The sequence below is a fragment of the Aotus nancymaae genome, unplaced genomic scaffold (assembly GCF_030222135.1).
Source record: "Aotus nancymaae isolate 86718 unplaced genomic scaffold, 86718_ANA_hifiasm-v0.15.2.pri h1tg000021l, whole genome shotgun sequence".
NCBI classification, from domain to species: domain Eukaryota; kingdom Metazoa; phylum Chordata; class Mammalia; order Primates; family Aotidae; genus Aotus; species Aotus nancymaae.
In genome coordinates, this window is record NW_026988433.1 from 8,581,623 (window position 1) to 8,605,452 (window position 23,830).

The window sequence follows — 23,830 nt, forward strand, 5'->3', positions numbered from 1 at the left end:
GTGACGGAGCTGGGGCCGTGAGGGAGGTGATGGAGCTGGGGCCGTGAGGGAGGTGATGGAGCTGGGGCCGTGAGGGGGGTGGCGGAGCTGGGGCCGTGAGGGAGGTGATGGAGCTGGGGCCGTGAGGGAGGTGGCGGAGCTGATGGAGCTGGGGCCGTGAGGGAGGTGGCGGAGCTGATGGAGCTGGGGCCGTGAGGGGGGGTGGCGGAGCTGATGGAGCTGGGGCCGTGAGGGGGGTGGCGGAGCTGGGGCCGTGAGGGGGGTGGCGGAGCTGGGGCCGTGAGGGAGGTGAGGATGCAGCCTTTCCTCTCCTCCTCGGCCCGGGGTGGGCGGCGTGCAGCAGGCTCTCAGGAGGACGTGGAGATGCCCACAGCCTGTCTGCGTGGTCCGTGGTCACCTCTGGCTGGCAGGACCTGGCCTGGTCTCGTGAGCAGGGACACGGGATGGGAGGCCTGCAATGTCTGGCTCCAGCCTGGTAGGAGAGACGACGGTCTCCTCCAGCCTGAGCAGGGGGCATTGGTACGCTGGTGATGGGGTCCCAGGACACGGTGGGTGAGCTGGATGCTGGGTTTGCATCCAGGCTGTGCCCTTGCCAGCTGTGTGACTTTGGGCAAGTTGCTTAGCCTCTCTGTGCCGCAGTCTGTCCACTTGTAGAATGTGGATGATAACAGAACCCCTCACTCACGGGGGCGCTGTGATGGAAGGAACTGGCGCCAGTGAGTGCTGTGCTAGGGGTTGGCTGTGCTGGTGGCTGTGAGGTGTCCCCTCCTCAGCTGTTCAGGGTGGCAGCCTGGAAGATGGAAGTGACGTATGCTCGTCTTCCCGCTGCCCTGCTCCTGCCTGTGCAAAGAGCCTCAGTCTTCCGCCCGGGAAATGGGAGCTGTAACAAGCACCTGGCTTCATGGAGTTGGGAGAGGCCGAGGTGGGTGCATTGGTGCCTGTGGGGTGGGGGCCCGGTCGCCACCTGCTCCACGTTGAAGCCTTGGCCACCCCCGAGGCCTGCAGCAGCTGCTTGTTTTACAACCCAGGAAGCTGCAGCTCCGGCAGGGATGGGCCCAGGACATGCGCGTGGGGATGGCCCGTGGCCCCTGTGTGCTCCTGGCTGCAGACAATGCCTCTTTTTACTGGCCTGGCAGGGGCAGCCTGGGCTTGCTCAGCCTGGCCTGGGTTTACCAGCACATTGGGTCCTGCGGTGCAGCGAGCACACATTCCCTCTGAGAGAAATCGTGATGTTCCTCCGGAAACCGAGGTCCGGAGGCTCCGGTGACTGCGGGGGGCGGCTGTGTGTGTGTGGGGGTGCCTGCTCTGAGAAATGACCCAGATCAGAGCTGGGTTTTGCTGGACAGCGTTCATTGCAAAGCTGCTGCCTGCTCCTTCACCCATGAGAGCCGCTGACAGCTCAGGAAGGGACTGGGAGCCACCCACTCTCCTGCCAGGGTGACACAGGACAGGCCTCTCCCAGGCTTCTGTGTGGCCCCTTCTCCCTATATTGAGTCTGGCCTGGGTCTCCCATCCCGTTTCTCTGGCCTCCTCTTGGCTGGCTTTGGACCTGTCCCCACCTACATGGATGAGGCACCTAGTGGGTGGAGGAGATCTGATTCCAGGGAGAGCCTATCTGAGAGTCTGCGTTTTAGGAGGGTTGCTGTCTTAGCCCTCGTGGTTGCAATGGACAGACTTCCTCTGCCTCCTGCATTTAGCACAAATAGTTCAAGTAACTAAAAAACCTCAGGGAAGCTTCAGGCACAGCTGGATCCAGGTGCTCCCCATTTGCAGTGGCTCGTAGCCTGAGACTAATAATTGCGGTTCAGCAGCCCCAGTGGCAGGACAGCTTCCTGTTCCCAATATTCCAGCAAATCTGATGGGAATGAGTTTTATTGGCTCAGCTTGAGAGTTAAGCTCCACCCCCTTCACCGAAGCCAGTGCCACTTTGGCTGGAGGGCAGGGTCAGCCTCCCTGAGACCCCAGGACTGAGGGGGCAGGGGGCGTGGTTGCCCGGGGAAATTGGGGTGTGGTGTGTATAGAGTGGGGGCTGGGTGGGCAGAGTCACTGTGTCTTGCTCCCTGTGTTGGAGATGGGCCCAGGTCAGGGTCTCTGCCCAGCCTCGCCTTTCATGGCCAGTGTGTGTCCCATTCTGGTGGAGGGGGTGGCACCGATGAGTCACTGGGTTTCATTCCCGTTATATTTAATAGTTGGGGGGCCTCTTGGGTCCCCCCTCCAAACCGTTGCTGGCGCTCCACCTGCTGTCCCCATATCACCCCGCTTCAGCTCCCCAGCCTCCCCTCACCCTCTCTTGTGGCTTCCAGTGACCACGTCATAAGCCACAGGTCACGTCCTGGCAGCCCCTGAGCTGCATTTGGGTGTCAGACTGATTTACTGCGCTGGTTTTATAGTCAGTGTTTTTTAGAAATATCGGGAGATGTCTCAACATTGGGCTTCTTGGCCTCGCCGGGAAGGTTTGGACGCCGTGGGCCCCGTGTGTTCCAGCAGGGTCTGGAACATCAGAAACATTTCGGGGCCGCATTCCTGAGCCTCTGCTAGCGCTGGCTGGGACTGAGCTGTGGTCACCCCCTTCCTGTGGGCCCCTCTCCTCGGTGCAGTGCCTGCCTGGCCTGGTCCCGTGCTCCAGCAGGGTCCTGGGTGTCCGCCGCTCTTCTCTCGCCTTTTGTCCCTGGCCTTGTGGGACCCTCTCCCCTGGAGCCTTGTTAATCCTCCCTCCAGAAACTGGTCATCCCATCCCAGGTAGGCCATCGCCACTCCCAGGCTCTGAAGCATTTGTTTACTGTCTGAGCTCCCGGCTGCAGGGGCCGTAGGACCTTTTGGGTTCTTGATCACTGTCCGGTCATCAGACACTTACTGATCAGCGCCCCTGGGGTAATTGAATGGCCCAGATGTGTCTGCTTCTGAGCATCAGACAGAGCCGATGTAAGTGGATTCTTCCTGCTTGGCCTGGTAGCCCAGGCGGCAGTGGGATTCTCCCAGCCAGGCCCTTGGTGGTCCAGCCTGGTCACTTGTCGGGGACTGGCAGGGGCTGGGGGGGGCCCAAGGGGGCCCTTGTTGAGTGGATGGGCTCCCTCGCCCCGGACACTGCTGCTGGTGCAACTATTCTTAGCAGAGAAACATTTGTCCTTGTTCACATGTGGGGTGGATGCCTCCAGGGAGCTGGCCTGAAATACTAGGGGCGACCCCATAAATTCCTCAGGAAGCCACCCTCGAGGGCCTGCGTGCGTGGAGAAGCGGGAGGAGGCGTTTCCGGCAGCTGCACAGCTGTGGATGCATTTGCCAGATGTTGGAGGCAGGGAAGTCGGTGGGAACCGTGGGGAGGCCACCTTCACACTCGGGGTCTGGGCACGGGCATGAGCGGATGGGACAGAGACGGGGGCTCTGGGCCTGGCCTAGGGTTTCGGGGTCCAGGGGCCCCTCTGAAGCAGTCAGCCCTTCCCTGGGCTCGGGCCCTTTTAATTGTCCCTTGAGGCCACCTGGGTTGGAGGCAGCTGGCGAGGGGAGAACTCAGCTGATCGGGTACTTCTGAGGGATCAGAGGTGCAAGTTGCTGCCCGGCGAGCCCAGCCATGCCCTGTGACCGTCATGGGGTCCTGAGGTGAGGTGGGCCAGAGATGAGGCCTGGACGCACGCTGCACTCGGCTCTGAGGGCCTACTGAGTGCCGGAGCTGCAGGCACACTTGCCTTTCATAGGGCCGCCTGAGCCTTTGGGGCCATCACAGAACAATACAAGCACAGCTGAGAGCCCTTGACTGGCAATCAGGGACGCCTTCCTGGAGCAGGTGTTTGTTTTAATTTTAAATTGTAGTAGATACATATAACGTGAAATTTAACCTTCAGCCCTTATTAAACAGATAATTCAGTAGTGTTAAGAATATCCATATTGTTTAGCGACCGATCTCCAGCACTTTCCATTTGGCAAAAGGGAATCACTATATCCATTAAACAGTAACTCCTCCTTCCCCGCCTCCCCCAGCCCCTGGCACCAACCATCCTCCTTTCTGTCTCTGTGAATTCAGCGACTCCAGCCACCTCCCACAAGTAGAATCACGAAGCGTTTGTCCTTTCGTGGCTGGCTTCTGTCACTCAGCCTTATGTCGGGAGCTGTTTTGTGTAGTTCAGGGTTGTCGGTTCATTCCTGGCCATGCAGCAAAACATGAACCCAAGACCCCAAATCCTTCTCCATCTTTTAGAAACCCAGGGTCCTGCTGCCTCTCCAGGTACTGACCAGGAGCCCAGCCCCAGCTCAGCCCCCCAGCTCCTCGAGCCCCACTCCAGCATCAGCCCCCAGCTCCCCGAGCCCCACTCCAGCATCAGCCCCCAGCTCCCCGAGCCCCACTCCAGCATCAGCTCCCCAGCTCCCCTAGCCTCACTCCGGCATCAGCCCTCCAGCTCCTCGAGCCTCACTCCAGCATCAGCCCCCAGCTCCCCGAGCCCCACTCCAGCATCAGCCCCCAGCTCCCCGAGCCCCACTCCAGCATCAGCCCCCAGCTCCCCTAGCCTCACTCCGGCATCAGCCCTCCAGCTCCCCTAGCCTCACTCCGGCATCAGCCCCCAGCTCCCCCAGCCCCACTCCGGCATGGGCTCCCTCTCTCTCCTGCGTCACAGCCCCAGGGGCACGGGGTTAAGTGGTTTGCCCGGGTTACACAGCTAGTGCCAGCGCCCCCTCGCCACCGCCCAGACACCAGCCTCCTCTCTGCCTCCCAGCTTCCCTCTGTAGAGAAGATTGCTGTTGGGAAGTCCAGATGGAGGAGCTGGGTCTAATGGAAAACACCTCCCTCCGGGGGCGCCCAAAACTTAATGAGGAAGAGGCAGCAGAACCAGGCGTAATGTTTGTGAAATACCCAAGGGGGAGGGGCCGATCTCTGCGCAGGGCTTCTGGGGTGGAGCCCCGGGAACCTGGCGTGCAGGGAGGTTCATCGTGCTGTGGTTTATCTCCTTCTCTTCCTTTTAAAATTAAATGGAAACAAAACAAAGCCAAAGATGCGGAGGAGGAAGTGGTTCTGAGCAGACCTTGCCGTGGTGGGGGAGCAGGGCCGAGCTGGCCGCCGCCCAGCGGACTCAAACAGTAACGGCCTCCTCTGAGGCTCTGACCAACGCCACTTCCCTTCTGTGCACCGAGGGCGGGCGCCTGGACTGGCAGGGCCATGGGGAGGACCCGGGTTTGGGCTCCAGTATCTTGACCCTGTGGCCTTGGGCAAGTGCATTCACCTCTCTGAGCCTCGGTTTTCTGATCTGTCCAGTGGGGCGAATTGTGTTTGATGAGGGGAACCGAAGCCTTTGCTGCATTGGTGTTGGTGTAAGAGAAATGTGGAACGGAGGTGGGGCCTGCTGAGCCCAGGGTGAAGGGGTGGAGGGATGGGGAAGCTGGGGGGCTTGAAGCAGAATGTGGGAATGACAGGCTTCCCCAGGGGCTGAGGAGCCTCTCTAGGGGAGGGAAGAGATGGGCAGATGCTGGGGGTGGGTTTTGCACCTGGCCCGTTTTCCCCTGGCAGCAGGTACAGGATGTGGCAGTGGGGAGACAGGAATTGCGGGCTGGGGCATTTGGGCTCACTTGAGCATCACAGACTCCTCCCAGCCTCAGTTTGCCTATCTGCAAGGCGAGGGTAGCCATAGTGACTGGCTTGGTTAGCATCATCATCATCACCTCCCTCCTTCCCCCGAGTGGCCAGCGTGGCACAGGGCAGTAACAGCCACCCTCTCTTTCTGGGCCTTCTTCCACAGGCCAAGAACTGCACCGAGCTTTTCGTAGCTCTTTTTCCAGTGAATCTTTCCAAGTGAAGCTCAGAGAGGTCAGGACCTTACCCAAGGTCACACAGCTTCGGAAGTGGCAGAGTTGGGATTTGGAATAGGTCAGCACTTGGGAGCCCTCTGGAGTGGCAGTGTGTCCGCAGGAGGTGGCTTGGTTGAGAGGGCACTGGCTCGTTTCAGTCACTGAGGGGCCGTGACTCAGCTCGCAGCCACCATAGCTCCCTGTGGCTGAAACTGCTGAGGAGGAGCCCTGCCTGGTGGGGGAGGCAGCAGGTAAACAGGTGGCTGTGGCACAGGGGCTGGGTCCACGGGAACGGCAGGGGAGTGGCCGGGTCCACGGGAGCAGCATGGCACCGGGGAGCCCATTGGGGTCAGGGGAAGGTTCCAAGGGGGTGACGGCAGAGGCGGGAGCTGAAGGCTCAGGAGAAGACAAACTGAATCTGCCCCATTGAGTCTCACCAGCCAGGCAGGGCATATCAACAAAGGTAGCTGACCAGGAGGGGATGTGGCAAATAGGGGAAGGCAAGCCCATCTGGCGTGGATAGCCTTTGCCCACTTCCAGCTGGCCATGGCTGGAACCTCAGTTTCCCCCGTCAAACGATTTTGTGGTAAAATACATACGAAAGCTACCATTTCAGCCACGCTAAAGTGAACAATGAGTTGGCATTTAGGACATTCACAAGGTTGTGCAACCAGCACCTCTGTCTAATTCCAGAACACTTTCATCCTCCCAGAAGGAAACCCTGGACCCATTAAACCGTCACTCCCCACTCCTCCCTCCTTCGACCCCGGGTCTTCCTTCTGTCCCGGGAATGTGCCCCTCCTGTGAAATAGATGGAATCCTACGGTGCGGTGCGTGGCCTTTTCGACTGGCTGCTTTGCCTTTGTGCCGTCTTCGAGGCTTATCCGTGCTGGGGCTGGGTCAGCATTCACCTTTGGCTGGCTGAATCCTAGTGCATTGATGGACAGGCTGCGTTTGTTTAATCGGTTTGTCAGTAGATGGACGTTGGGTTGTCTCTGCTTTCTGACTGATATAAATAGTGCTGCTGTGGGTATTCTGATTCGAGCCTTTCTGTTTGTTTTGTCACCTGTTTTCAGTTCCTTGGGGGTGTGTAGCTAGGGGTGGCATCGCTGGGTCATGGGGTAATTCTGGGTTTAACCTAGTGACTGTTTTCCACAGTGGCAGCACTGCACATCTGATGTTCCCACCCGCACAGTGTGAGCAACCAGGCATTGTGAATTTCCTGTGGGAAATCCCTGTTTATAAGAGCTGGTCTCTGGGGCTTAGCTGAGCTGACCCCTGGGTAGGGAAGCAAGTCCCAGGAAACGGCTCAGAGGGAGCAAGTCTGGGACCCGACGAGAGCTTCTGGGCTCCGAGAAGACCCCAGCTTTCTGGCCATAGCCTGGCCACGCAGCGCTGGCCTATACATCCGCCCGGGGTCAGGGAGGAGGGTTCCTAGGCTGGAGTCCTCTCAGTCTTTCTCCTTAAGCCCAGCTCAGGGAAGGTATGCTGGTTTGTGCTGGAAAAGGAGAAGTGGGGCCAGGTGGGAGTTAAGGCCCTCCCATGCTGAGTCTGGGTTTGGGACTGGAGGCAGTTTTCCCTAGGGTCCTCTGTACTCAGTAGGCTAGGGCTCAGGGAGCAGTTGTGTGGGTTTGGGAGTTCATCAGGGTGACAGTGCCCCTCTGTGTCCCTCATGGAGCTTGGCACTTGGGAGGGCCTGGGAATATTAGCAGGATGAAGGCCTGCTTGGCCCTGGGGCTTGGTTAGAAATGTAAGACCAGAAAACCCCTGGAAAATGGAGCAGCTAAGTTGATATCTATCTGGGGATCGGTCTGTGCATCCATCTCTCCATTCATCCATCTATCTGTCCATCCATCCATCCATTCATACATTCATCTGTCCATCCAGTCATTTGTCTTATCTGTCCATTCATCTGTCCATCCGTCAATGCAGCCTTCTTCCTTTCCTCCCTTTCTCCTTTCTCCTCTGTTCTCCCATCTCTGTTCCTCATCCATCTGTCTGTTCATCCATCCATCCATCTGTCCATCTACCATCCATCCATCTGTCCATCTACCATCCATCCATCTGTCCATTGATCCATCCATCCACCATCCATCCATCCATCCATTCATCCACCATCCATCCGTCCATCCATCCATCATCCATCCATCTGTCCATCCATCCATTCATCCATTCATCCATCCATCCACCATCCATCCATCTACCATCCATCCATCTGTCCATCTACCATCCATCCATCCATCCATCCACCATCCATCCATCCATCCATTCATCCACCATCCATCCATCCATCCATCCACCATCCATCCATCCATCCATTCATCCACTATCCATCCATCTGTCCATTCATCCATCCATCCATCCACCATCCATCCATTAATCCACCATCCATCCACCATCCATCCATCTGTCCATTCACCCATCCATCCATCCATCCATCCATCCATCTACCATCCATCCATCTGTCCATCCATCCATCCATTCATCTATCCATCTACCATCCATCCATCTGTCCATTCATCCATCCATCTACCATCCATCCATCCATCCATCATCTACCATCCATTCATCCATCCATCTACCATCCATCCATCCATCCATCCATCATCTACCATCCATCCATCTGTCCATTCACCCATTCATCCATCCATCTATCCATCTACCATCCATCCATCCATCCATCTATCCATCTACCATCCATCCATCTGTCCATTCATCCATCCATCTACCATCCATCCATCCATCCATTCATCCACCCATCCATCCATCATCCATCCATCTGTCCATCCATCCATTCATCCATTCATCCATCCATCCATCTACCATCCATCCATCCATCCATCCATCCACCCACCATCCATCCATCCATTCATCCATCCATTCATCCACCATCCATCCATCTGTCCATTCATCCATCCATCCACCATCCATCCATCCATTCATCCACCATCCATCCACCATCCATCCATGTCCATTCACCCATTCATCCATTCATCCATCCATCCATCTACCATCCATCCATCTGTCCATCCATTCATCCATCCATCCATCCATCCATCTGTCCATCTACCATCCATCCATCCATTCATCTATCCATCTACCATCCATCCATCTATCCATCTATCCACCATCCATCCGTCCATTCATCCATCCATCCACCATCCGTCTATCCATCCATCTATCCATCTGTCCATTCATCCATCCATTCATCCATCCATCCAGCCACCATCCATCCATCCATCCGTCCATCATCCACCATCCATCCATCTGTCCATCCATCCATCCATTTATTCATCTGTCTGTCTGTCCATCCGTCCACACATCCTTCCTTCTTTCCTCCCTCCTTTCCCTATCCATGTATGCATTCATCCATCCATCCTCCTTTCCTCCCTCCCTTCCTCCTCCCTCCTCGGTCCTCCCATCTCTGTCCCTCCTCTGTCCTCTCCCTTGATGCAGCCACCCCCTGCTGAGCACCTGGCTGACCGTCTGCCTGCTGGGACAGACCTGTCACTGGTCCTGGGCCCTGACTGGCAGGACTTTGTCTGACTTGGTCACTGCTGTAGCTGTGTTTGTCCAGTGTTTGCACATAACAGATGCGGAAATAATTCTCTGATTGATGAGAACGGGTGGGAAACCGGAGTTTGGGATGGGTTTGGCTTGCCTGGTCTCAGCTCGAGGGTAGGCCGCACCCTTGTGGGTGAACCCAGGGTTGAGCTCTTAGTATTTGACCCTCAGCCCCTTGGGCAGAACCAACGACAGGCTGGGGGAGGGTACCTGGCTCCTCCTTAGGGAGTGGAATGACCTTTCTAAGTCAGGGCCAAGGAGCCTGGCCTCCTTTCTGCAGGCCTGCTGCCATGCGTGGGTGGAGGCCATTTCCCTAGGGCCCTGACGACGGTGGCTGTCATCGTTGAGGGTTACAGGGGCCCTTTACCTGTGCCCCACACAGATGCCTGTGCCCAGTGCTTCCCGACAGAGCGGCAGCCACAGTGTCCTTTGAACACAGACACCAGAGGCAGGCTTGCCATAGGCCGCACGCCAGCCCTGCTTCAAGTGCACCAGCATGTCCTTCCCACCTCCCTGGGAGTGCCACTGAGTGGCCTCACAGGTCCCCACTCACCCGGCTCTCCCACGCAGGCCTCCCTGCTGGCCTCACACCAGGCTCGGTCCTGCCTGCACCAGGCGGGGCCTTTGCACCTGCTGCGCCTGCTGCGTAGACCCCCTTCTCTCCCCCACGCCTTCGCATAGGAGGCGCCTCTGGTGATGCACTCCTGACTGCCCACTCTCAGAATGCAGCCCCCATTGCCTGCCCGCCTCCTCCTGGTTCTGCTTTTCTCCATAGTGCCAACGCCGTCTGCCATCCTCTTAGTTGAGGCTTGCCTGCTGGAACGGCAGCTCCACGGGGTGGGAGATTTGGGATTAGTAATTTCACTGCTGCGTCCCCAGCATCTTACACACAGTAGGTACTTCATAAATCGTGGCGGACGGAGCGAGCCACCAGGCCGGGCAGCAGGAGCTCTCTCTTCACCCTCTTCCGCGTTGGCTGTGGGGCCCTCTGGGCCGGGCTGGGTGAGGTGCACCCTTGCCATATCCCACCAGCTGTCTGTGCCTTAGGACTCACTCCAGAGCCGATTCTGTTTTGCGACTGGTGTCCCGCTGGAGGTGGCCATCAGATGCTCGGCTGGTGCTCCAATTTTTACTGCGTGCCAGAAAGTAAACACGCAGGTGTCAACAGCCCGGCCCGTGGAGACGCACAACCCAGAACCCTTGCTGCCCGAGTCCCCCCGGGCTGGGCTGGCTGCAGTGCAGTGGTTTTGTTTAGTAAATATTTATTGGATGCCTACTGTGTGCTGGGCTCTGGGGATATAGTAGTGAACAAAACGAGTATTTCTGGAGTGCCTATCGGAGTAGCTAGCGTTCCTCCTTAATGGACGTCCGCCTGGCGCTCCCCGCTGCGTTTGGAATGGGTCTCTGCAGATCTCATTAGTTAAGATGAGGTCACAACCGGAATAGGGAGGGCCCCAGATCCAAGAAGACTGGTGTCCTTAAAAGAAGGGGAGACACAGAGACAGGAGATGCAGCGGAAAGGCCGCGTGGAGATGGAGGCAGAGACTGGCACGATGCCTCTAAAGCTGGGGAATGCCGGGGCTGCTGCAGGTCAGCAGAGCCGGGGGAGGGAGGAAGCAGGAAGGGCTCCCCCAGAGCCTCCGGAGGCCGTGGGCCCTGCAGACACCTGGATTTGGACTCGAGGCCCCCAGAGCAGTGAGAGAAGCCGTGGCTGTTGTTTGAAGCCACTCAGTCTGTGGTGGTGCAGGCCGGGGGCTAATAATGCCTGGTGTGTGCCAGGCACCGAGCCTCTTAGGGGCTGTCACACAGTAGGTGCTTATTCTGCAGCGAGTGGAGCAAATGGTTCCGCCCACCCCAGGAGGGCTTTGTGCCTTGGGCTTCTCAGAGTACCAGACGGTTTTGAGCGGGTGCGTGTGTGTGCTCACAGGTGTGTGTGCACGTGCATGTGTGCACGTGCATGTGTGTGGGTGTGTGCGTGCGTGCGTGTGCGCGTGTGTGCGCCGTGGCGCTCTCTGCCTGGCAGGCTGGTTTTTACCTCTGAGGCTCCCCCACCTGCCACAGGTTCTTCCAATGTCAGCACCCAATAGTTCCCAGAAAATTTCAGGCACGTGTGGGGCAGAGAGCCCCACGTGCCTTTCCTCCTCCCCACAGCCCGCGGCTCCCACACCTCTGCCAGCCCTTCGCCCTGAGGCTGTAATTCCACCCCCCTAGGTCTGAACCAGGCCGCTCAAGACACGGAAAATCTATGGAATGTGTCTCCGTGTGGCCTCATCCTGCTGGAGCTGGAGAGGAATGCAGGGGCGGGAAGCCCCATGGAAGCCTCCAGGACCTCTGGGAAAGGGGCCTCTGCCCAGCCAGGCGGGAAGGGGACACAGGTGTGTCTGTTTCTGGCATCGCTGTGTTGCTGGCAGGCACCTCCACTGGGCAGAGTCATTTGTGTGTACCTACTGTGTGCCAGGTACCAGGAGGGGCTCTGATCCAGCAGGAAGCAAGGCGGATGGACGGCCGGTCAGAGCTCATGGCCCGAGCTTTCTGCTGTGGATTTGGAAACCTTATCAAAGTGTGCAGTGGCCGGGAACAGGGCCCGCTTGGCTGCTGTGCTGCCTGGCTGATTGCAGCGGGGGTGGGGGGCACTTCTGTGTGTGCTGCCTCCTGGCAGGCGTGGCCTGAGGACAGACTCCTGCCGCTGTGCATGGGGAGCCCCTCCACCTGCCTGCGTGGGATCTGCGGTGCTCCTCCAGCTGGTGCAGGGGCCAGCAGGGGCCCTGGGGCTGCGGTTGGTGGCTGGGATGTGCAGAGGCCTGCTTGGGCCCTTGGCGTCCCCATTGGGCCTCCCGGCCACCTGAGATCTGCAAATCCTTAGAACTTGCACCCAGGTGCTGTCTTGTCCTCCACGGAGGCCTGGTCTCGCTGACTCTGCGTGGCTGAGCCCCTGCTGTTCCCCAGGCAAAAGGCACAGAGTCCTCACCTCTGGCCTGTGGAGCGGGACTCTCGTGTCCCCACTCTGCAGCGGAGGAGACAGGCTCAGAGCCGTGAGGTGTCCGGGGGCATCCTCCCATGTTCCTGCAGCCTGCAGTCCGTCTCCCTCCTGACTTTTACCCACCTGCCCACGTCCCCTTCTCTGTCGCTGATCCCGCCAACGTCCCCTCTCGTGGACATTTGCAGGAGCCTCCCCAGGTCTCCCTGATCCACTCCTGCTCGTAAAATGTTCTGGCCCTGTACTCTCCCTCTCAACCACCTTCTGTGGCTCCCCACTGCCCTGGGAACAAAATCCATCCTTACCCAGGCACATGGGGCCCCGAGTGACTGTCCCCACCTCCCCCCCATATTCTCTCAATGAATTTCTTAAACATCCAGTGCCTGTGCTCATCCCCCGGCCCTCCTCACCTTTGGGGCTGCGCTCACCCCGCCCCCCACCCCACCTTCGCTCACTCCTCACTGGCCTGCGCTCACCTCCCTGCTCTTGCTCAGCGGCGCCTCCTGCTGAAGCACTCTCCCTCCCTCTCCTTCACCCTCTGGAATTTTTTCCTCATATCCCCTGGCTCTTCCCAGGGCTGGGCAGGGCGCCTGGTCCAAGACCCTCCAGGGCCTGGAACCCCCCCGGGCCCTCGGGTTCACATCAAGTGTCCAGTGCTAGCCCAAGGCTCAGCAGAAACCCCAGAGTGTCTGTAAATACTCGGATGCCGCCCATCGCCTCTGACCCCAGCGCAGCCAGACCCAGCGGCAACCTGGGGCGTCTTGTGTCTGAATCCCTGCTCCAGCTCGGATCTGTCCTCAGAACCTCCTGTGGCCAGGACCAGATCCTGGAGACCCTCGAGAGGCTCCCTCATCCTCCTCTGCCCGCATCTTTGAGGAAATGATATCATCAGATTTTTTGGCATTCAGTTCCAAAGCTGCTGATGAAAAGTCAAAGCTTATTTTTTCCCCATTTGCAGTGCCGTGCGCCCGCCTCCTCGCTCAAGTTTCAAAAGCTTTGCCTCACTGCCTTATAAAACCCTGTACCTGTTCGCAGGCCCCATTCCTGCCTCACCCGCCCCTGGGAACCGCCGGTCTCCGTTCCGTCTCTGTGGATGTGCCTGCTCCGGACATTTCACGTAAATGGAATCACATAATACGTGGCGTTTTGTGTCTGGCCTCTTGGGTTCGGCGTCACATTTTCTGGGTGTGTGTGGCGCAGCACACAGCAGTCCTTCATTCCTCTTTATGGCTGAGTGCTACTCCACTGGACGGACAGACGGGAGTGTTTGCTGGGTCTGCCTCTTGGCTCCTGTGACTCGCGCCGCTGTGAACGTGCACACCGTGAACGCGCTGCCGTGAACGCGCACACCGTGAACGTGCATACCGTGACTGCCGCCGTGAACGTGCATGCCGTGAACGCGCCGCCGTGAACGTGCATACCGTGACTGTGCCGCCGTGAACGTGCACACCGTGAACGCGCTGCCGTGAACGCGCACACCGTGAACGTGCATACCGTGACTATGCCGCCGTGAACGTGAATACCGTGAACGCGCCGCCGTGAACGTGCATGCCGTGAAGGCGCATACCGGGTTTCGTTGGAGCCCGTTTCTAGTTCTTCCAGGTGGATGCTGGGACTGGACTCAGTGGGTCACGTGGTAATTCTATGTTTACATTTTTGAGGATCCGCCAAACCTGAGGATTCCTAACATTTGTTTTTCTTCGAGTTGGCAGCAAGCATGGCTCAGGTCGGGAGGACTTGGAAATCGGGTTTCCTAAGCTCGTGGTGAGTGAGGGCAGCATGAGGCCCACCGGCATGTGAGGATGCTGGGCAGGGGGCTGGTAGGGGGACCCCTTGGGTGAGGGGCGGAGGCCCCAGTCCCGTGCTCCGGGGTGGGCACGGTGTCAATCCCAGGGACCGGAAAGCCAGCCAGCGCGGGTGATTTAGGAAGGCATCACCCTCCCTGGCCTCTGGTGCACAGTGGTGAGCATGTTCAGGGGCTTGTCACCTCCAGGCGGCGTCTCGTTGGACAAAGGAGGCTGGAAAAGCTGTGGGTAAATGAGGCCTCGCAACTCAAAATTTAGTAGCGATTTGGAAGTTGCCCGTGGTGCCCTTGGAAGAGGCGCAGACCTCGGGAACAGCACCCTGCAGAAGTGATGGCTGTGTCTCCTCCAAGAGACCAGTAGCTGTTGAAAACCTCGAGAGAGGGGAATAGAATATGCTTCGCTGCATTGGATGACCAGGGTCTGCAGACTTGGAGCCGAGCTCTCGCAGGAAGAATTTTAGAACAGAGCTGGGTCCTGGCGGCCACCGCTGCCCGCCCTCCCAGGACCGTCCTCTGGTTTCCGGCTGCAGAACGGACGTCTCGTTGCTCTTGCTGGGGCCGGGCAGGGCTACTCGCCTCCCCATCAGAGTGTCGCTGGTGACTGGGCTGCAGCTGCGTCATTGACAGTCCTGGTGGCAGTAGTACTAGCAGTTCTGGCTTGCTGAGCACTTACCGTGTGCTGGGCGCTGCTGAGTGCCTGCTCTCCGCCACTTGGCCTTTCCTGGGGTCCTGGCAGGAGGACTTAGGTGGTCAGGATATGCACAGTGCGTGGGTGCGTGTTTGTTCTTCTGATGCCTTTCTATTTATTCCACATTGTACTGGGTTTCTGTATACCTATGCTGATAATAAGCTTCTCTTGTAAGTAAAGTTATGCCGGACCGAATAACAGTGACTTGCTTTGAAGAAACTTAAGTACACAGCAGGCCTGGGGCTAGATGGCCGTGGCCTTCGTAATCTCTATACCAAAAGTCCCTATGCAAGGGTGGCACATGAATGTCTGATGTTTAGGGAACAAGGCGTGTTTGGAGGTTCAGAGAGGGCAAGTGACTTGCCCAAGGCCACACAGCTTACCGAGGGCGGAGCAGGACTTGTTTCCATGTCCACAGGAACTGCACCGTGCATCCTGTGTCGGGCGGGGAGAGCCAGCAGGCAGCGCTGAGGCAGTGGTGGATGTGTCAGGCCTGGCTCTGGAATGCCTTGGCTTTTCCGTGTCTGAAGGATGGACAGTAGCCAGCCGAAAGGTCACCTCCTCTGTTATTCCTTCTCTCCCTGTGTGAGCCCGATCTCTTGGTGGCATGTGACAGAAACCCAGCTCGGGCTGCCGAACGTGCAGAAGGAGCATCCCAGCTCACCTAATGAAGCCAGCAGGTTTCCACCTGCCTCCAGCCGTGGCCGTCATCGGACACCACCCGCCCTTCTGCCCGTGGGTCTCAGGCAGGCTCCTGCCGATGGTGGCCCCAGAGCTCTAGGCTTCCATCCCAGCTTAGATCCCTGGCGGAGAGCACCGTGCTCCTGGTTCCAGCCGCGAAAGTCTCAAGGTGGATTCTCATTGGCTCCGATTGGGTCACAGGCTCATCCCTGAGCCAGTCGCTGGCCCAGGAGCATGCAGGACTCTGATTGGCCGGGACTGGGTCATATGACCATCCCTGGAGCCTGGGGAGGGAGACAAGGTCAAGTCTACACTAGCAAGCGATGGGGTGGGCCTGGGATGCGGTCAGGGCCACCCACCTTTACCTTCCTCCATTGCCCCTCCACATAAGGCCCCAGGGCATGCCTGCTTGAAGAAGGACCATCACCCTCTCAGGTCAGGGGAGAGGGTGTTCTGATGAAATGCAGGGCTGGGTATGCTCTGTTTCCCCTCCTGACCCCTGACCTCATGTGATGCAGCCTCAGTCCTCCGCAGTTAGAGGCCCACGTCCAGGCTCTGGGTCCTGTGCCAGGGTGCACTTTCCTGAACTTTGGGGGGAGGTGTGCAGTTGTGGGGGTGCTGGAGAGGGATTTGCTCGAGGCAGGACCTGATAGACACGCCTTTTTTGAGGGGCTGGTTCTGGGAGAGTGTGTAGGGGACTTGGTCTGGGATGGGACCCTGTTGTAAGCCCAGCAGGCAGAATGGAGCCGTGGCTGGCAAAAGAAGGGGAGAAGCCTCGTTAAGGGCCTCAGGGATTTCCTGGCAAAGGCAGTTTCTGAGTAGGGGCCCCCGTGGCTCCCTGGCTGGGCTGTGTCTTCGCTGTGGGGCTGTTTTTCTGCAAAGCTGCTGGCCTGCTTCCGTTATTCCTCTGGCTTGGCCATGCGTAGATCCTCTCCCATGGAAGGCTCCAGTATCTGGCCCAGGAGGCATTTGGTGCGCCTCTCGCAAGGGTGCAGGGCCCCACGGGCTGTCACTCTGCCCTCAGCTCCTCCTGGTGTGGTCCTCCATGTCCTCATCCCACCTCCCAGCTTGCCTCTAGCTAACCTCATACCAGTCCTGCCCGTGTCATGGTGTCAGCCTCCTGCACAGGGTCACAGCCTTGCCTGGGTCATGCTGTGGCCTGTGGCCTGCCCGAGTTGGCCCTGGCCCCTGCTGCCCAGGACAGCGGTGTGTGCTGTCCCCGCTGGCCACCCCACTGGAACAGGTGCTTTCCGGGAACTCTGGCCCGTGACTTAGAAACCCAGGGGCCCTGGAGTGAGGTTGGAGGGCCGAGGAGGGCTGGGAGCCATCTGGGTGGTGGTGAGGGCCTGGGTGGGGAGGGGCTGCTGGTCCCGTGCGTGGCTTGCATGGCTTGGAGGGACCTTGAAGGCCAAGCCCGTCTCCTTGTGCTGCTGGAGGGCAGATGACTGTGGCAGTGGATGGGGGAGGTCCAGGCAGGCCCCTGGGTGCTCGTGTGTCCTCACGGGACCACAGGAACCCCTCGGGAACCCGCGCATGGAGGAGCCAGCGGCCTGGCTGATCTCGTTTTTCTTTTCTTGTTTTCTCGCAGGTGCCAGTGACGGGGTGGCCCGTGAGCCGATGACGAGGACCGGCTTTTAATCCTTGGTGGCTATTAAGAGAAAGCATATCGGGGCCTGGGAGCCCCCTCCCCCACCACCATGTCGGGATCCACACAGCCTGTGGCGCAGACGTGGAGGGCCACCGAGCCCCGCTACCCGCCCCACGGCCTCTCCTATCCCGTGCAGATCGCCCGGACACACACGGTAAGGGGGGCGCGTGAGTGCGCCTGAGGCCACCGTGAGATCCTTCCGTTCCACTGAGTCTTTACCCTTTCCTTTTTCCTGGGAGCCAGGCTCATGTGGCTCTGAGCCTCTAGGACAGAGGGGAGGGCTCCACAGAGGCTCCTGGTGTCTGAAGCCTTTTGCAGAGCATCTGGTAAAATCTTTGCTCCCATTTTAAAGCTGGGAAGATGGAGGCCAGGGCCAGGCTGAGCTGGGGCTCTGCCCTCTCTTGACTGGCAGTGGGATTGGCGTGCGAAAGAGGAGCCCCTGCTCTATTCACTTTCCTGCAGCCCAGCCTCACCTCTGCCCCCAACCTGCCATGGGACTGGGTAGGATGGGAGTGGCTTCTGGGGGGCCATGGGGCTGGAGAGGTCATAGCTCCCCTTCCTGCCTGGTCCTCCCGGTTCCCAGTGTATTCACCGCGGGGAGGCTCAAGGCTCTGAGATGAGGAGGTGTCACACCGGTTGCGTCTCTGCCTCCCTGACAGCAGGGCCCAGGGCGCTGGCTGTGTCTCTGGGGAAGCTGCCCGTGGCCGGGGCAGACGGGCTGCCCGGGAGCAGGTGGGCCTCGGTGCCTGCCCACGCGTGCGCTGTCATCGGGTCTCCTAAGCCGCCCTGCTCCCACCACCCTCCCTGCCCCACCTCCCAGCGGGGGCCCCGTTTTCTGCCTCATTTCTCACTGCATGAGTGAGACCAGGACGATGGGCCTCAGTTTCGCTCCTTTGGCATTCATGGGGTGCCTGCTGTATACCATGTCTCTGGTGTTTGCCAAGCAGCATTCAGAAGTGTGGGCCTCCCCTTGTGACCTCCTGGCTGCTCAGTGAGGGGCGTGAGGCCTGGAGGTCACAGCTGGAGTAGAAGCTGCCTGTGCCGGCCACCGTGGGGGTGCCCATGTGTGCATGTGTCTGTGCTGCCTGGCTAGTGTGGCCCCTCTTCTGAGACCCAGAGAGGAAGCTGTGTGGGAGGACATTTCCATCAGTGAGCGAGAAGGTTTTGCGTATGAGCTCCCGGGCCCTGCGTGGGGGAGTCCCGGACACAGTCGCCTCCTGTGGGCTTGGGGCGCCTGATGCTTTGCAGAGCCAACTGTCATCAGTGCGTGCCAAGCCTCTGTGCCCCTCCAAACCTCCCCCAGGCCTCTATTTATTGAACACCTACTGTGTGCCCAGGGCTAAAGCTTAGGCTCCCGGTGGGAAATGATTCCGTGTGTTGTCATCATTGTCTTTGTCAGCACCAGCAGAAAGAAGAGCTCTCATGAGCTGCGCACCTGCTGCGGGTCAGATGCTGTTTAGGGCCCTGAGTGTGTGTGGCTGTGCCCGCTCCCCTCATCGCCCCAGGGCAGGACTGTCATGCTCTGTATTTTGTCGATGGGAAAAGACTTCACAGGGTGGGAAACTGCACAGTTGCGTAACCTCGAGCCTCAGTTTCGTCACACGTGAAGTGGGGTTACTGAGAGTCCCCGTCTCCTATATTCTCACGAGGGGTAAAGGGGATCTTTCTTTGAACGTTCTTAAGATGGTGCCCGGCTCAGGGCCCGCCTGGGCTGTCTGTTCGCTGCTGCCATTTCTTGCTCTCGTTGCTGTTCCTGTGGCTGCCGGAGGGGAACCTGCCTGCCCGGGGGCTGCTGGCTTCTGTCTGTTGTCTCGTCCTGTCCCGCTGGAGGTCACCACTCTCCTCCACCCCACCCCGCTCCTCGCCTCGGGGAGTCCTCAGGCTCCTGTGGCTCCAGTGCCCTCCCGCCTCCTCTCCTGCCCTTTGCCCCAGCTGGGCCCTCCTCTGGGCAGTTGGGATCACTGGCTGACCCTAGACACCTCCCATTCTTCTCCTGCTGGGCCATCAGTGACGCAGGACGCGGCGGACAGGGTCAAGTGCTCACCGCCCCTTCCAGGCAGGAGGCTGAGGCCAGGGAGTGAGCAGGGCCCAGCCTGGCGGCCACAGGTGCCATCATTTCTATCTTTGTGTGGGGACAGCAGGGGCCACCTGTGTGCTCCTCCCTGGGGGAGCTGCCCCATATCCGACCCTCTGGCCTCATGATAGTGCTGCCTGCCAGGGACCCCTGCTTGTCTCTTGAAGGGCAGGAAGAAGAGTTCTGGGCACTCTGGGGAGGGCCCTGTTGCCCTGGGTATATGTGCGGGGGGAGCTGCTTTCTTGCTGCGGGTTGGAGGTGAGCTGGGGGCTGTGATCTGGAGGCCCCTCCCTGGCAGCCCCTCAGCCCCCAAACCCTTCCTGTCCTTTTAATTGGCAAGACCCAGTTGGAAAGATGCTGCCCTCTTCCTGAGCTCCTCGGTCTTGGGAAGATGGAACAGAGAAAGGGGAAATCAAGTCACGGAGAGACAGATCCCCTGGGTGAGGGACAGTCAGTGGTGGGACCCTGGCGGTCTTTGTTCCTTCTGCAGTAGCTGAGGCTGGTCTGCTGGGATCCAGGGGCCGCCTCAGTGACCCCGGATTCAGGTCACCCGCACACACACTCCCGGCAGGCTTGCCTCCTGGGATTGGCTCTCCTGGCTGGAGAATCTTCTTCCTGGCACTCCAGGCACAGGAAGCCGGCCGTCCCTGCAGCCTTCGAGAACCTCGGGGTAGCTTCGAATCCCTCTCCATGTCCAGCTTGCTGAGTGGCACTGAGCTGCTTACAGCCATGCGGAACGGCCTCAGTTTCCCCCTCTGCGGTACCGGTGTCCTGGTGGGTCTGTGTGTCAGTGGCGGAGTCTACGCAGCAAACCCTGGGTGGTCATCTCTTTCCTCCTGGAGGGGTGACAGGAGACTCAAGCAGGGCCTCTTCCCCATGGGGACCACAGAACCATGGATGTGGAGCCTGAGTGGACGGCACAGGCCGTGGAAGCCGCCGCCTCTGCCCGTGCTCTGCTCTGCGTCCTCAGCGGACTGCTGGTGACTGGTTCCCAGTGCAAGTGGGAGGCTTCCCTTAGGGAGTGCTTGCAGACAGAGGCCTGACCCCCGAGACCATGGGAAGCCCCTGGGTTCCCTGACGCAGCCTTGGCCACGCTCCAGGGCTCTACGAGCGTCACCCTGGCCCCCCCTTCCCACCTGCCGCATCCCTCTGTGCCCCATTTTCCATCCTCAGGCCCAGCTTCCCTTCATGACAGTAGCAGGACCCCATGGGTCTCCCTGACGGTGGGGAACTGAGGGTCCCCAGGGTTGAGGGTCCAGTAAGAAAATGCTCACAACTTCTGTTTTCCCGGAAAGCAACGCATCCTCCTCTCCTGGCCTCCTTTTGGGCTTTCTGTGGCCCAGTTTGATTCTGCCTTCTTCTTCAAGTCCTCTGGGACCCCTGAATGCTCTTGAGCTCCTCCAGACCTTGGGCTGAATCGAATGCAGGGACACGGAGTCAGAATCCCAGCGTGACCCCTTTCTGCTGTGTGGCCTTGGGAGAGTTACTTAACCTCTCTGTGCCACAGTATTGAAGAGTGGTTCATAGCACCGGTTCTGGAGCCATATTGCTTGCGTTTACATCCTGCGCCAGTGGTATCCTAGCTGTGAAACCCAGAGCAGGTGGCCTTACCGCCCTGTGCCTCAGTTTCCTCATCAGTTGAGCAAGGGTGGTTTTAAGATTGTGAGGATGGAATTAGTTGATAGGTGCAGAGCCCTTCAAACAGGGTACGGACAAAGTAAGCAGACATTTGATATGATCAATAACGTAACGATGACGCTGTTATTACAACATTGCCTCTGTAGCCTTCTGTCTCATCCCGAGGGTACACTTTGGGCTTTGCCCCTAGGGCAGGGGTGAGCACACCTTCTGTGTAAATATTTCAGGCTTTGCAGGCCATGCCACCCCTCTTCCAGGCCCCTGTGGTGTGAAAGCAGCTCGGCCCGGGAGTAAGGGGGTGGGCGTGGCCTGCACCCGTGTCACTGGACGCCGCTGGCCAGGCCTGCTTTGGCGATCGGCCCTAGTGTGCTGACTCTTGGCCTAGATGAGCGCTTATCAGATTCTCTGTGGGAAGGACCGGTCTGTTTCATTTCCAGTTTGTCAGAAATCGATCCGGGGTCCCATTGCACAGACGCAGGGGTCAGCCAGGCCTGGTCCGGTGGCGTCAGAGTTGGTCATGCCATTGGATGCTGGGGGTCTGCACGCCGTCATGTTCTGTGCGCACCTTGTTGGAACTGGCAAAGTCGCAGACTTCCGGTGGAGCAGTACTGCCCTGCGCCAAGGCTCCCAGACCCCAGAGACTGCCTGGGCCAGGCTGGGGCAAGTGGGTGTGTGGGGATCACTGGGAGAGGCGACTGTGGGAGGCTTTGTAGTGTCCTGAGTGCCCTGAGTTGGGGGTCCCTCTGTTAGCTTCACGGCCCCGCTTCCAGCTCAGTTCCTGGTGTTTGGTGATGGCTTTTAAGAGGCTGTGGAGGGATGATCTGGCCTTCAAAAGAGAGGCTAGTGGGAGCTTCCATGCTGGGAGATCCGTCTATCCCTCCCTCCTTCCCTCCATCCAGCAAATACTTACCAGGCGTCTCGTGCCCGTCCTCTTCCGGGCTCTTGCAGTGTAGATGTGAACAGAACAGGTAAGTGTGCCTGTCTCAGGGCACTGACCTCCTCATGGAGAACGGCGATCTAGGAAGGAGAAGAGAGGAAGGTTGGGAGAGCCCAGATTCAAGTAGAGAGGCAGGGAGGAGCCTCACTGAGAAGCTGCCTTTGGAGATGAACTTGGAGAGAGGGAGAGGGCCAGGTGTGTGGGAATCTGGCTGAGGAATGTTCCAGGCAGCAGGAAGAGCATGTGCAAAGGTCCTGAGGTGGGCGCTCTCTTGACAGTAGCTGCCATCATTCCAGGAGAGACCCATGAATCCAGAGTCTAGGACCAGGCTGAATTCTTCCTTTGCTTTCAGTGCACAGCCCCAAACATTCCCTTCTGGAGCCAGACTGCTTGTATTTATGTCCTGCCCCAGTGATGTCCTAGCTGTGAGATCTGGGGCAAGTGGCCTTACCGCCCTGTGCCTCAGTTTCCCCATCAGTTGAGCAAGGATGGTTTTAAGATTGTGAGGATGGAATTAGTTGATAGGTGCAGATTAAGGAGCTCCTAAGGAGCACCCAAGTAAGTAGGGCTCCTTCTGGAGTAGGGAGCTTTATCCAGGAGCCAGAGAGGACATTCCTCTCCTGCCAAAGAACTTCTCACAACCTGCGCTCAAACATCCCCTGGAATCTAACCCCTTTCTCCTTGCTGCCCCCAAGCCACTCCTCGCCACCCTTGGGGCGCAGCCAAGGAGGCACCAGCTGGGATTCCCTCCGGGTGCACGGCTTTTCCAGGGGGCCTGCCACCTTCCCCAGGAGTTTTAAGGGTGTAATTTATTGATTTATTGGTGGCCCTGATTTCCAGCTTCAGCGGTGCCCTGGCTGGGGAGAAGCCCTCCGAGGCCGGGGAGAAGCACTCTAAGGCTGGGAGGAGGCCGTCTGAGGCCGGGGAGACGCCCTCCGAGGCTGGGGAGATGCCCTCCGAGGCTGGGGAGAGGCCCTCCGAGGCGGGGGGCGGGGGCATCTCCTGCGCGGGCTTTTCCTGCCTCCCTTTCTGAGCAGCTGTGTCCGGCTCCCTCTCCCTGAGTCGGGTTCGCTGTTGTCCTCCAGAGACAGGTTCAGAGCCTGGGGCCCGTCCCCTCTTGTCCCTCCTCAGAAAGTCAGCTTAGCCTTCGCCTTGCTTCTCAGAACGTATCCCCTTATTGCTGTGTGACTTGAACAAGCCATGGACCCTCTCTGTGCCTCTGTTTTTCATCTTTATGTGGGGCTACTTGTAATAACCCCCTTACAGGGTTACTGTACCGATGAAATTAATTAATATATTTAAAGCATTTAGCTGCAGGTACACACAGTAGGCAGTTTATTACTGTGGGGTATTATTGTTGTTTCTTATGATTACTATTTCGTGTGGGGAGCTCTCCTGCTCGGAGGCATAGTGGGTGGTTTCCAGCCGGGGTGTATTCCAGCTCATGGGACCCCCAGGCCCACCTCGGGTCAGTTTCATTTTCTCTTGTGGGGTCTCCCCAAGTCTTGCCTTCCCCTACTTCCGGGTACTCTTGTCGGGGGAGTCCCTGGGCTCAACCTTGGTGACCTGCTTCAAGCCCGGTGGTGGGGGCCGGTGTGGACCTTGGGCCTCCAGGGTTTAGGGTCCGGTAACAAAATGCCCACACATTCTGGGCATAAATGGTCCTTAAGATGCTCCTTGGAGGATCTCCTAAATTGGGAAACTGAGGCAAAGGGCCCATGCAGAGGCCTGGGGCCTCCTTCACCACCGTTGGTGGCTGTGGGCACCATCTGGCCGAGGCCCTCTCCCCAGGGACTGGACCGTCTGCCCTGCCTCTCTGCCCACTTGGCCTTGGTGTGGGAGAGCTGGGTGGAGAGGGTCCTCCTGGCAGTCTGTGAGGCTTGATGCTTTCTTCTCACACCTCTCTGTGTGTGGCGAGGTCTCTGCCTGGCAGCTGTGTTGTCGTCCGCCCAGTGGCCTCCTCCGCTCCTTTCCTCCAGCCCTGTCTTCTCCCTTCTTCTCCCCAGGGAGCACCTGGCGTCTTGTGCTGGACAGTGTGGGATTCGGA

The 23,830-nt window shown here is 58.7% G+C and overlaps 1 protein-coding gene across 23 annotated transcripts in view; it reads left to right on the plus strand.

Annotated features, from left to right (window-relative positions):
- The window catches only part of NCOR2 (nuclear receptor corepressor 2), a 211,703-nt gene that overhangs the window by 25,984 nt on the left and 161,889 nt on the right, over window positions 1–23,830 (plus strand). For 22 of the 23 annotated variants that reach the window (XM_064379585.1, XM_064379594.1, XM_064379584.1 and 19 more), the window contains exon 2: window positions 17,075–17,288. In XM_064379585.1, coding sequence (XP_064235655.1) covers window positions 17,184–17,288 — 105 coding nt within the window. In that variant the 5' untranslated portion in view covers window positions 17,075–17,183. Of the gene's footprint in view, window positions 1–13,905; window positions 14,078–17,074; window positions 17,289–23,830 lie in introns of those variants that run through there. The other variant, XM_064379587.1, reaches the window with a different exon arrangement.